General features: G+C 46.8%; 1 protein-coding gene across 3 annotated transcripts; it reads left to right on the top strand.

The window, feature by feature from the left end:
- Positions 1-16: 16 nt before the first annotated feature.
- NKIRAS1 (NFKB inhibitor interacting Ras like 1) lies at positions 17-13,656 on the top strand. Of its 3 annotated transcripts, XM_061996719.1 has the most exons (5): positions 17-33; positions 649-779; positions 1,429-1,555; positions 8,954-9,195; positions 11,874-13,656. In XM_061996719.1, the coding sequence occupies exons 3-5, from the start codon at positions 1,462-1,464 to the stop codon at positions 12,111-12,113; spliced, it is 576 nt and encodes a 191-aa protein (XP_061852703.1). In that variant the 5' UTR covers positions 17-33; positions 649-779; positions 1,429-1,461; the 3' UTR covers positions 12,114-13,656. The 3 variants fall into 3 exon arrangements, with proteins under 3 accessions (XP_061852703.1, XP_061852702.1, XP_061852704.1); XM_061996718.1 differs by lacking the exon at positions 17-33 and having other exon boundaries at positions 130-779; XM_061996720.1 differs by lacking the exons at positions 17-33; positions 649-779 and adding an exon at positions 794-829.

The following is a 13,656-nucleotide window of genomic DNA, read 5'->3' on the forward strand; positions in this document are numbered from 1 at the left end:
GGCGCGCGGGGGCCGGCGGGAAGCTCCGCGCAGGTGTGCGCTCGCGCCGGGCCGGGGCCGCGCGGGGCCGTGGCAGGGGCAGGGGATGCGGCTGGGGCCGGGGCTGGGGCCGGGGCGGGCAGGGAGCGGGGCGCGATGGGCTGCGGCACCGCCAACGCCTTAAAACACCCTTACAAAGCAACTCCAAAATAGAATAACTAAAAAAAAATCATACAATTGCATCACCAGTCCTCAGAGCGACAGAAGCCCTAAAAACAAGCCCGAAACACGCTCCGCGCCGGAGCGGAGGGGGTTCGCCAGGGAGCCCTCAGAGCTGCAGGCCTCGATGGGGCTCCCCGAGGGGCTCCCCGTGAGCGGCCACGGCCTTACCCCCTGCCCGACGCTGCCCGAGCGCTGCTGCGCCTCCCGCCGCGCCCGGCACCCGCGGGGCTGCATCTGCGGGCGCAGGGAAGGGCCCCGGCGCTGACGGGTATTGTGTCCTCTCCTCCGGCTCCCGTCGGTGTTGCCATTGTGCCGCTGTGGAGCTGCCGGGCCCTGCTGGGGAATCAGAACAGGAATTGGGCTTTCCCCGCCTGACAGCCGCTCTTCCCCCGCCTTCTCGCGGCGGCTGCGTGGTCACCTTTCCGTTTTTCCGTGTGTGCTTTGCAGAGCACCCTGGCTTGTGAAGCGTTACCTGGTTAGCCTGGAATAGAAGCAGGAAAGTGCAAGCCCTTCCTGGTACTAAAACGGTATTCTTCGTCTCTCTCTGCGGTGAACTGCTCCCAGCAGCAAACTGAGAGGTAGGGCCTGCTGCCCTGCGTGGCTCCCCTGCAGTGGCTCGCTGGCAGAGGTAACTGCCCGTGGCTTATGGGGGCCTGCTGCTAAAACCAACCTCCACCTGTCCACACTGATTTAAAGCTGACTCAAACCCCTGCTTGTGCGTTTGCTTTCCTGTGATTCTTCCTTTAACACTCTTCTTTTCTTGCTCCTAGCCTGTAAAAGCTAGAAACTTTCTCTGTGTGAGATAAACGGGAACTGCCATTTTGTCATGTTTCCAGAAGCCGTCCCCATACCGCCAGACACCATCAGGCCCACAGCAAAACCACAAAGCCCAGTAATGCAAACCTTGCAACAAACACAGCCCCTGCCCCAAAGGGTTTACACATTTCGGCGCTCTCAGTCTCCTCGAGCCCAACGGGATGAGTGTTGAGGCTTCAGGCAAAGCATCGTCACCGATGGCAGCATCCTAAAACCTTAAAAAACTGTGTGGGAGGAAACTCTCGTCCTAAAAATATCAGTGTCTGGCTGGTGAGCGCCTGGGAGGGAGCTGTGCCTCTGAGCCACCCGCTGCTTTGCGCTTTGCCTCTCGCCTCTCGTGGGCTTCGCTGCTGCTGCCTGGTGCCAGGCTGTGCGGCCGTGCCGGGCTAACCACATCCTGCCTCTGCACAGGGCTCGCCTGGCGATTCGGCCCTTGCAGGGAAGATGGGAAAGGGCTACAAGGTGGTGGTTTGTGGAATGGCCTCGGTGGGAAAGACTGCGATTTTGGAGCAGCTTCTCTATGGAAAGCACACTGTTGGTGAGATATTTTTACTTTTTGGGGGGAATTGTTTCCTTTTCCAGCATCTTGTTTCCTGTGGGCCTCCCAAAAAAACCCCAGTGACCACGGACCACCAACTGCACTGAGGTGAAGGAAGAAATTAAGGTGGTTTTGTTCCATCTCTGGACAGTTCTTGAAATTCATAGTCCCTTACTTGAGATTTGGAGGCTTGTAGATGAACCCTTTCCATTACGTTCCCAGTTAAACAAAATGTGAATGTTTAAAAAGAAACAAAGTGGGAGATGTTGCTGCCTATTTATGTAAGAAATATATTGTTCCCTGACAGATGCTATAGGTGCCTGAAAAAGAAATAGATGTCACATGATGAGTGGAGAGACCATTTCGACTTGTGTCACTTTAAAGCTTTATTTTGCTTGAGTCTAGTTAAAATTTAATCAAAGCACTGGAATGAAAAACAGCTTAGCTTTAGGTCCCACGTTCTGTGCTGAAATTCAAGGCCAAGCTTCTCAGCTCTCAAAGAAATTCTCCTGTGGAAAACGGACTTGAGAGAGGAGCATGAGATGTCTAAGAATTGCTGTGCACAAAGAAAGGGAATGACAGCAAAACTGGCTTGTTCCACTTGGTTTCCATATGACTCAGCTTTTAGAGGAAGGGCAAAAATCAGCAGGCTGACAAATTGTACCGGCTTTGACAGACAATGTCTAGCAAATTTGTATCCTTCCCTTGGGCTGGTAAATTAAATGTTTGTGTAAGTTATTGAGTAAACAGTAGGATTTCTAGAACAGTGCTTTGCAGGCACTGCACCTTTAAAGTGTGTGGATGGGAGGAATTTGCTGGCGAAGCGTGATACAGAACTGTGTGCTAATACTCTTGTTTAAAAGGAGGGTTTCCCCTAATGTTGCAGCAACATCTGTTCCCAGCATCCTACCTAGCCCTGTGCATGTAGCCTCATGTAGCTTTCAGCATGAAGGTTGGAAAACGTGCAGGCTGAAGGTTTTGATCCCTTTGCTCCTGGTCTGCCTCTCTTCTGTGCTGGTCTGGGTGATGGTCAAAGACACCTGAGAAACACGAACAAGGCCACGTTACTTAAACTGTATTGCCTTGCGTTACTTCCTGCCCCAAGCACCTATTAGCGACCCAGGCAGGAAGGATGTTTGGGTGTTGCTGGTTGGAGGAGTTATTTATGGAACCAGCTATGTATAGGATTGTACAACATCATGTATACTGGCTGACATAACTGGAGGGAGGCTCCGTGCCTAGGGGTTAGCTATGGGTGTCCCTCTGTCACTCCGGAATGCTCCGCTCCAGCTCAGCCGCGGTGCAACGCAGACTTTTCCCCCTGCCCTTGTAAAAAGATGAGTTTTCCTTTCCTGCAGCTCTGCTCTTAATTTTCAGACTTAATACAGCAAGGGAGGATCAGCTGATAGTGGAGGAGGGGTAGAAGAGAAGAAGTTTTTTTTCCTGTTTTCTACAATTTATGTCAAATGTTATTTGCAAGACATTTGGAAAAAAAGGGCAAACAGCAGAGTCAAGATCAGTGTATGGCGAGCGCTCACACAGAGTCTCTGAGCCCCAAAAGATGAGGGGCCACAGCCCAGCACTTTTTGTATCATCCCTGTATGTCATCAGGCACATTTTGGGGGATGGACTGATATATTGTTGTTTCTGGCAGTCCTGCTGATTGGTCACCATCCTCCTTGCCTCTTCCTCACCCAATGGGCACTTCTAGCAGAGAGGGGCCTGAAGTATGGGCTGGTGAGAATGGTTCTGAGAAGATCTTTAGATACTGCTCCAATTTATATTGATTTAACCCTTGCACTGTGGAGGCAGGACACCACTGTGAGGGTCTCACTGGGCAAGGCTGGAGTTTGAAGAATGGTGAGTCTCTGCTCCTTAGCTGAGCTGCTTTAAACTGCACAGGCTGTTGTTGGTGCTACTGTTGCAGGAGTTACCCTCTCTGTGCTTAAAACATGATTACTGCATCTCGATCCTTGTTTCTTAAAGCTTGCGAGCTCTAGAAAGCTGACATGGACATCCTGGCTTGCTGGCCTTCTTGGCAGAAGGTGAAAAGGACTGGTGTGTTTGCTGAAAGCCTGTCTGTTCAGAGCCAACCAGCAAGGCAGCTCATCAAGCACAGCAACATGGACACAAGCTGTGTGAAAGCCTGTGCTTCCTGGCTGACGTCAGGAGAAGCTCTGCGGCCGGTCCCAGGGCCGGGGAGCTGTGGGGAGGGCTGCTGAGCCTACCCATGGAGTCCCTCCGTTCCTGGCAGCAGCCACATCCTCCTCCCAGTGACAAGAAGCATGCTCCAGCTTGGTTGTAGGCTCTGAGCACAAGGTCTGGTACCATCCTCCGAGGTGTCCTGGCCACTGACACGGGGGTCTCCCCCTAGCTGTAAATCGGCCACGAGCCTGTGGCGGTGCTCACATGCCTCCTGTTGACTTTTCTGTAAAAAGAAGCAGTGGCACAGCTGCTATCAGGGAAATGATTAGTGTCCTTGGAGGTTTCTCACTGCTATATAAAGCCCTTGGCTTTGAGCCCATGTTCCTGCCTGTGTGCTTGGTGATGGTGCTGTAAACCCAGTTGCCCTGAATGTGCACCTTCAGCTCTCCCTGGCTTCTTATGGATCAAGTCCCTAAGCGCTGCCATTGCTTATGTGGTCAGCAGATAGCACTCTTACAAAGGCACTACCATTGCTTGAGGTCAAAGAGGAAGAGTACTTGGAAAGGAGAAATACTCCCCCAAAAAAGGAATAGCTGTGTTCCCCAAGAATATGAGCAACAATGTAGGATGCTGGGCTTGTGCTAGGCAGGAGGGGCTGTTTCCCCCTCGCTTGATTTCAGCTTGAGGGTTTCAGGATTCTGGTTTTCACAGATCCAAAGATGTGGGAAGAACTACAGGAGGGACTGTTTGCCTTGAGCTCTGTGATGAACAAGGAGAGGGCAAAATGTTGAGAGACGCTGTCAGAGCTGTGTAAAGCAACATACATATTGCATGGCAGCCTCTCTGGCTCAACTGATACAAGGAATCAGACAAAACTTGAAAGGATATGTTTGAATCAACTGCAGATTTAGCTCTGAGTCACATAGAGACTATAATGCTATAGGTCAAGCCAAACAGTTGTTAAGGCCTGCACATAAATATACGGTTGCCTGATACCTGGGGTGATCTCTCTTTTTGTGACTTCAATATTTGGTTTGTCCAAATCTTCCACCTTCTCTTGCACTCCTGAAGAAAGAACAGCCACTCTTTTCTCCTTGGTTGTGAAATAGCCCCTTGACTTGCAGTAAAAGACTGTCCCACTGAATACTTAATGGTACCTGTGCTTGGCCTGAGCTTCCTTGAAAGGGCTAACAAGAGAGTTGCTGGCTTAATTTTGGCACAGGTCATGTGTGTAAAGAGGACAGATATTTTTCTTAAACAGTGTCTCTGTTTAGTGATAGGAAAGAAAAGAGTCTTCCTTCTGCCCTTAAAATATCTCTCAATCTATGGGGAAGCTTATCAGCTCTATGGGAGGAGATAAGAACTCTTTCCATAGAAAATGTGATTTTACTTATCTCTGCCTCCTGGCTGTGAGCTGCTATGGTCAGGTTATTCCTAATATTCCTAATCAGCTTCAATTCAAATCATCATACCAACTAGGAGTGAAAACACCATCTATTACTGTTGTAGGACCCACAATGAGAGAATTTGCCTGTCTTGAGCTCAGCTGGAGAGATTTGGGGTTTGGCTTACACAGCTCCAAAGATGTGGGGGCTGATTAACCAAATTATTATTTTTTACAATCAAGACTACTTCCTGATAGAGCTTCAGTCAGCTTTGCATTTTAGAAACAGATGAAAGTGGAGCTAAATGTATGCAACTGAGGGTCACAACCATTGCTACTGTTTGGTGGGACCAGTACTTAACTAGCAATTAAATCTAAATAGACCAGCTCCTGTTGAGGCCTCTCCAGCTCTTCTCCAAGTCCAGGATCCTTGGATACACTGCCATTTGAGATCTAAGTAAGCAAAGCCTGTTATCTCACAGTTTACAAACACAAGGAAAGGCAGGTTTTAGGAGCTCTTTGTTAAATTCCTGTCAGAAAAAGGGGAGGAGAGATTACGTGTCATATCTTCCAAAGTACTCCAGACAACACCAATTTTGCACTGCATTTACGTTCAAGGGTCACTTGGGAACTTCTGAAATTCCACTCGTCTTGAAATGTTGCTTTATTTTGATATTTGCAGTATCTGTGCATTGTCTGCCTTGCCTGGCCTGTGTGTGCAGTAGTCTGAGCCTTCAGGATACTGAAGCCTCAGCAGGATACTCAGCAGGATACTGAGCCTTCTCTTTTCCTTATTGGGAAACTATCAGGGGTTGAAACACCCAGTTATGACCAAGGCTTCCCCATGCCGCTCCTCTGCATGGTGACATAGTCAGTAACATAGATGAAGACCTTTCTGCCTCTCCCAAGACTTGCACCAGCTAAGTAGGCATTAGAGAACAGCATCAAACTCCTCTCTATTCTCCTTTCCCTCCCTTTTTTCATCCTTAGTTTCCAAAGAAACCATGAGATTGTTCACTGTGTTCTCAGTTCCTCTTGCCCCCTGATAGTTTCTGAACCTGAAATCTGGTTCCATCTGCCTGTTCATCTGTGTCACAGCAGTAGATACCTCAAAATACGTTTCCGTAAATTTAGAAAAACAGGTAGCAGGAAAGACAAAGAGGCCCCATGATAATGCTGTCCTCCAAGGAAAACCTGCTTGAGCTGGCAGCAGTCTGCAGGGTAGGAACTGCCTGGCACAAGGTGCCCTTACCCACATGAGTGGCAAAGGTGGGAGGACGCCTGGGGCTGCTGCTAAAAGAAAGAAGATAATGGGTCCTAGTGCCAGGGTGGCTGTAGGACACCAGGCTTCCCTGACTAGTTTGGCTGCTTGTGCAATTTGTACAGTGCCTACTTGAATGGAGAGTAGGAAAATGCCTGAATGGGACGGTACTAACAAGAATCTGTCATGATCCCCTGTTGAGTTTCATTTGGCAGAAGTTAAGCCTCCTTGCTTTCCAACCGACCTCAGAGAGTTCTGGGTGTCTGGGGATGGCTGGGCTTAACTCCTTAACCCCAATCAAACAGGTTACCGTGATCAAGTTTCATATATTCTTGGGAACAGAATTAAGACTCAAAATGGAGTCAAGTGCTAAACTACTTTATTTTACCTACAACAATCCACAATGAAAAGAGAAAAAAAGAAAGGAGTAAGAGAGATAGAGTAGGAAAGAAAGAAAAGCACAATTAGTCAACACCATGAGTCCACGTGGAGCCCCCAGCAGTTGCTTGTCTGAGAGCTCCGCTGCTCTGTCTGGTCCAGTGCAAGGAAGAGGAAAAAAGAGAAGAAGAGAGAGTGCCTGCCAGCAATGTTGAGGAATATTACTAGTACCTTACAGAACCATACATATGGTTGTCAGCACGATGTGGCTAGCACGTGGCCTAGGCTTCAGAAGCAGGGCCTAGACCAAAGCAGCACATGGACGTCAAAGAATTATCTGTGATTGCTTAGGAATCTGCTTGCACATACTCCCTCCCCCAACATATGTAGGTGAAATGTCACCTCTGGAATCTGATACTGATGCATAAATTTCACTTCCCTTGAGAGTGCTCTCCCCACTTCATAAAAAAAATTGTTGCCTATTCTGCTGACTTAAGCCTGAGGTCTTAATTTTTCCTCTTCCTTTTCAAGTAGAATGTTAAAAGACATAATTTTCACTGCTACTTTTAATGCCATTAGGAAGAGACTGTGACAGGAGAATGTGAATATATGTCTGTTGAATTACAGTGCAGCATTTAGACGGTAAAAACCTGGACAACATTATTAATGTCTTTCTAAAAAAGAAAACTTGAGTACTTAAGGTTCTTGCCAAAGCAGCAGTATTTCCTGATACTGGGTATATCCTTGAACCCGTCTGTACAATGAGGCAGAGCACAAATAAATACAGTACTATATCCAGAAAGGACTGTTACCTACTTCAGTCTTCAAAAATACCCTTGTAACAGATTCTCCAACCACACGGAATGTATTCCTCCTTCCTCTTTTTACTAACCTGTGTTTTATCCCTCTGCTCTCAGTTTTGCTCCTCCACATATTGTGGCTGCATTTGGAAGCCAGACAAATTAATTTGTTGCAAACCTAGTAAGAGTTTGATCTATGAAGACTGCACAGAGAGGGGCAAAAAGAACAGCTTGTGCCACTTTCCTGCACAGGAATGCTGCATATATCATGGGAAACCATCAGTGTGGGTGGAATGCTTTAGCTTGTTTGTCAATGTGAAGAATTTTGAATAGTGTCATTGAATATAGCAAAATCCTTATTTTCACAGGCCAGATAATCCCTCGTGTTTCCTTAAACAATGCCTTAATATGGTCTCTTTTTGGCAGACAAAGAGAATAATGCGGGACTCATTACTGTAGCTCTGCAACAGCAAACAATTCATGTATATAGGAGTGCAGTGGAGGCAAAAACGTGGACTGCAGATTACATGAATACTTAAAACTGACTCGGAAAGCAGCCCAGCTATGTTATACATAGTTTGTTGGAATTTGTAACCTTATGCACCTTCATCCAGGGGGAAAACAAAGCTAAGGTGATCAATGTGTTTTCAGGTTTGGTTTGGAAAAAATTGTTTTAATTAGTTCAAAGTAAGCTGCCTTCAGTTGCCTCACGTTCACCATGGGGGGAGGAAGGAAGGAGAGCCATTATACGGATAGTTACCATGGAGCAGTTGATATATATATATGAAAGCTTGTTACCTTGTGCATGCTCTTACCTAGCAGTAAATGAGCTTGCTCCTATTAGCAAATCTGAAGTAATTTTAAATCCCCCATGGATGGAAAAACCGCCTTGTGCATTTGAGTAAATATAGCGTGCAACTTTGCTGGCATGCAAACATCCCCGTCCCTTTCTGGCTGGATCTCACTTGTTGGTCAGCTGTACCACCAATACATGTTCATTTGCAGAGTTATTCCTTCGGCTCCTGCTTTTGCTGTGTGATCTGGCTCAGTGTGAAGCAAAGAAGTAGGCTCAAGATGTTAACACTTGACTGTTGTTCCTTGGCTGTTTGGCACAGAACTGGTGGCTGGAGTTTGGGAAACCCAGGGGAAAAGCCATGTAATCTCCTCCTATCCTGACCGTGCATGTCATAGAGGTTCATTTTACAGGCATAGTCATGCACTCCTGTAGTAGATGGTTGTGTTTACTCAGTGTCACTATAGTAAATAGCTGGCGTGGTGAGCCGTGAATACAGCCCTTCATGGGGATGTCAGGCAAGGCCGAGGTCAGGTCAAGGCACTGTGGAAAATATGTGGTGAAAGCTATTGTGGGGTAAAATTCTTATAGTGCCACACTATACCCCAGTTGAACTTCTCTGCTTGCTTCAAAACAGGCTTAGAAGAGGGTGCCACAATGGAAGACGTGTACTTGGCATCAGTGGAGACAGATCGAGGCGTGAAGGAACAGTTGAGGCTTTATGACACCAGGGGCCTGCAGGAGGGCGTGGAACTGCCCAAGCACTATTTCTCTGTGGCCGACAGCTTCGTTCTGGTGTACGCTGTGACCAGCCTTGAATCTTTCCAAAGGGTTGAACTGCTCAAAAAGGAGATTGACGTCTTCAGAGACAAGAAGGAGGTGAGTGCAGGGTGCCTCAGCTGCTTGGCTTGGCGCTGTGGCAGAGAGCAGAAGGTTGCAAAGCAAAGGTTTTGTTTCTGTAAAACTCACATACAAAGGAAAATGAGTGTACCCACAGCCTTGGGCAGTCCAGCAACAGGAAGCTTTCTCATGCTGGGGAAGCCCAATTCACATGCCCTGCAGGTCATGCAAAGTAATGCTTTTTTTTTTTTTCCCTCCTTTCTCCCCTCCTTACTTCCTCAACTACAGCTAAAATTCAGTTATCTCAATGCCCCAGCCAGGACCATTATGGCTAATAAAACATATGGTCTACAGCAGTGCAGTTCATGTGTTTTTTTTAGATATTGTACATGGGAAGTCAAGTGCACAGAATAATATGATGAAGAGCATTATCTTTGTTTGTTTTGTATTCGTGTACTTGATAGCTTACAAACCAGTGTAATTGACAATGGGTCTCCCAGACATTAGTCAATTGGCAGAGCAGCTTTAATGTATTTTAACAACCATATTGAATCAATTCAATTGTGTGAAACGACTGCTCTATTTTCCCTTAGAAAGCAGCTAGTGTTTTCAGCTGACAGTGTTCCAGCTTAGCTAAACAAATATAACTTGCATGTGGCATTAGCATTATGGCTTTTCCTACAGTATTTTTATCTTCTCAAGTAGTTCTCCTTGTTAAATGTCTTGAGCCTACAGCTTTCCAAATATCTGGTTTATGCTGTTAAAAAAACCCACCCCAAACAAGTGCATGAAGAATTAATTGGATAATGGTAGGGAGAGACTTTCCAAAAATGTAACTTGTTTAGTACTGACAGCACATAGGGTGGTGGAGGAAGGCAGGCTCCAAATTTGACAGCAGCCAAACACGCAGTCAGAGGAGAGGTATGTTAGCTGGTAGGGCTGGCGTGAGCTGCAGACTGTCACGTAGATCAGGGACATGGGAGTCAATCCCAACCCTCCTGCAGGGCAACAACAGGTGGGCAAGCAGCAAATTTTTCCCAGGTGCTGTGAGGGTCCTGATGTGTTACTTTACAGCACGTTGTAATGCAGTGAGGGAGCCACCTCAGGGTCTGCCTCCCTCTTTCCTGCATTACACTGCAGGAACTCTTTTCTCTCATGTACACAGGTATTTTAGAAGACAGTCCATTTGCTTGTCCTCTGGAAGAGCTTAAAGTTGTGAGCTTGACTGAGGATAACAGTCAAAAGACCGGTGCCCACAATAAGCTGGATAAAATAGCTTTGTTTCTGTGCTGTCTAGTCCACATAAAATAGGCTTTGAAGTGTAGAAGGTGAGATCAGGAGTCCTACCTTAAGATGGCATCAGTGGACTTAAAGTTTATACTCTGCTAGAATGCACCCTTAACCAAATTAGGGACATGTGGTGCTTCTGAGCCAGCAGAACTTCACCTCCTTGAGTAGCACAAGTCCCTGGTTGTGCGACAGATAACAGAAAGCACTGATTCCTTGCCTCTGCAGGCTGTGAGGGCTCTTCAGCACGCACCTTAATGCCTGGTCAAATTTTATACTAAACAGAGGTTGTGTTCTCTCATACTGATGAAGCTTAACCATACATAGAATTCAGTTGACCTATGTGGTAAATACATGTGAACGTTATAGTTTCTTTCAAAACCTTTCCAGAGGAAAAAACCCCACATTTTTCCAAACACCCTGGGCAGCTATAGAAAAGAAAGTCTCAGACCTCCCAGGACAAACATCTCTAACTGGAAAGAAACAGCAGGCATCCTGGAGTGAGCCTGACGAACGGGGAAAAAGCAAGCAGGTGTGACCACAGCAAAACCCCCAAATCATCATCAGGAGAGGACTTTTTCACTCAAACTTTGTCAAACCACTAAGAGATGACACTAGAGTTTGACCAGAAACCTTGAACTATAACTATAGGCATGGTTTCCCCTGAGAGCTGATGCGGGTAAAACATTTTTTAGAAAATGGTTAACTTAAAGTAAGCAGAAGCAGTAACTTTTAGTGGCCAGCACTGCCCTCAGCACTTCCTAGAACTGAAGCACCAGGCTCAGCCACGCGGCACTGCCTCGGGGGTACAGAGGTCACTTGATATACCCTTACAGCTAAGGGTCTGACTCCATACATCCGTGCCGCTTGGATTAGGTAACTACCTGCTCTCAGAAGTGCTGCCGAGAGGATGGCGCTGGTGCTTCCCTGTCCCTTGGGTCCCTCTAGTGGCGTATGGGGCAGGCGGCCGGGCTGGGAGGCCGCGGCTCAGCCTGCCCGGGTGCTGTCCGGCCCGTGCTAGGGCTGGCTCCACGGGGAAACACAAGCTGGGTGAAATTCACAGCTGTGGGGTCCAGACTTTCTCGGCTGCCATGCATTTTTTCGTCTATCAACCTTCCACTGCTCAGACCTACTCAGATGTCTAGCACAGCTTAATTGCCCAGTAAATGGAGAATAGGGCTGTTAAAACTTTGGCCCTCTTGGGTATTGCTTCCCTTTAAGCAACTGGGGGAGAAGAAAGTCCTGCATATCTTATGATTAAAACCAGCTCCCAGTCCACATGTGGATGAGGCTAATTCAAATCCCAGGCCCTGATCTTCCAAAATACAGGCAGCTTACCTTGTGCCAGTGCTAAGTTAAAGAACAGGTCTGAACTGCATTTCTACTTGCTTGCTTTTTGTATAAATCTCACCTGTTTGTTTTGTTTGTAGGTAACAGTTATTGTCTTGGGAAACAAAACTGACCTCCTGGATCAAAGGCAAGTGGAAACAGAAGCAGCACAGCAGTGGGCAAGGGCTGAGAAAGTGAGACTGTGGGAAGTGACTGTGACAGATCGGAAATCACTGCTTGAGCCCTTCACCTTCTTAGCTAGCAAACTCTCCCAGTCCCAGAACAAATCAACATTTCCCTTGCCTGGAAGGAAGAGCAAAGGGAATAACTGTGATAATTAAGCTACCTTACTGTTGTCTGCTGCTGCCAGGTCACAGCCTAAGTCCCTTCCATGCCATTTGCTTCTCGCAGTTTCACTTAAAGCAATAATCTCATTCAGCAATAAAATCAGCAAGCTTATGGCTAGGAGGTATCCTTCCTTCTCATGGACTTCACTTTAATAAGTCACTGGCAATAAAAGCCTTGAAAAGCACTTCATGAGAGAAGTTACCTTGCGACAAGGGTTATGGAGGAGGGAAGGACAGGTGGATACCTCTCTATGAGGGGCTTTGACTATGCCTGGATACAGCCATGTTGAGGAACAAATCAACAAGCTTATTAAGCAATCCCCCTACAGATCTATAGCCTCTAGTCACAAATAGTACTAGCTGAAATAAAGCATTCAATTTAGCAAGCGAATGTGTTTGAAATGGCAAACCCTGCCTTTTGTCTTGACCTTAAAACAGGGCCACAGGGTTTTGATGCTACAGGAGGCTGAGATCAGTGTGTTAATGCCAGAGAAGGGTTTGGGGCTGGAGGAACAACTACCAGCAGATTTAGAAGCTGAAGTGTCTGGAAGAAAAACAAACAAACAAAACAACCCCAAGTCTTGTGGGAGATACTAGAACAGATGTACCTTGATATGAAGCTTGTCACCAAAGTCTGGCAAGTAGTGCTTTCAGCTCAAGAATTTTTTTGTACAAACCAGAAAAGCTCTCAGAGCTCTCATTAATTTAACCGTGACCTGAAGGACAACATAGCTGTACATGATTTTGTTCCAGCTTGTCCAGTACAAATCAGTCACATTCACATAGGTGATAATTTTACTGAGAAATTACACAGAGCAATGTTGTACGCAGGCCCAGGCTCTGCTTGGTGCATTGCATAATACTCCTACCCAGCTGCTCAGCCAAGCTGCAGTAATCCACCCTCATAGGGAGCTCTGGGACAGATAACTGGTACAAAGTGCTGCACTGCTTTGTGAGAGGGGGCTTGGGAGTGTGGGAGGCTGCCTTTTGGGGACAGCCCCATGGCAAATGCCCAGAAATACCTGCAGAAAATCTCCTTGGTCTCAATCTGCCACACTGTGCAGCAGCAAGAGCACAACTGTATATGCTGTGTTTGACTCTCCATGCTGGTAAACCTGTGCTGCAGGAATCTGCTGTCCTGGGTCAGGCTGCCAGTGAGCTAAACAAAATGGGACACAGAGGGACAGAATGAGCAACCATTCTCAGACAGAGTGGGCAGCTTTTGGTCTCCAATAGCCTCTTATTTAAACAGATAATAGCTTTTCCTCGTATTTGGAAACAAGGGTAGGGAGGAGGAGTGGAGTACCCAGTTCGTTCATTTTCTACTAAATTAATGTTGTTTTGAACAAATATCGAGAATTTCACTGTGAGTCAGCAAAACCACAAGCAATATTTGCCCTGTCATATCATAACTTCTAAACACTAAGTGTGCTTAATGATCACAATTAAACTGTGTGCTTGCCCTTCCTGAATACTGACAAATAAAGTTCGTCAGCATTACTAATGTCAAAGCAGCAGTACAATTCACTAAAAATTA

The sequence above is a fragment of the Colius striatus genome, chromosome 5 (assembly GCF_028858725.1).
Source record: "Colius striatus isolate bColStr4 chromosome 5, bColStr4.1.hap1, whole genome shotgun sequence".
Lineage (NCBI taxonomy): Eukaryota > Metazoa > Chordata > Aves > Coliiformes > Coliidae > Colius > Colius striatus.

Bases quoted from the DNA above. Each gene is read 5' to 3' on its own strand.
- NKIRAS1 (XM_061996719.1), top strand. From the start codon at position 1,462: ATGGGAAAGGGCTACAAGGTGGTGGTTTGTGGAATGGCCTCGGTGGGA. The intron at 1,556-8,953 runs GTGAGATATTTT...GCTTCAAAACAG, and splicing joins CTATGGAAAGCACACTGTTG to GCTTAGAAGAGGGTGCCACA. The intron at 9,196-11,873 runs GTGAGTGCAGGG...TTTTGTTTGTAG, and splicing joins TCTTCAGAGACAAGAAGGAG to GTAACAGTTATTGTCTTGGG.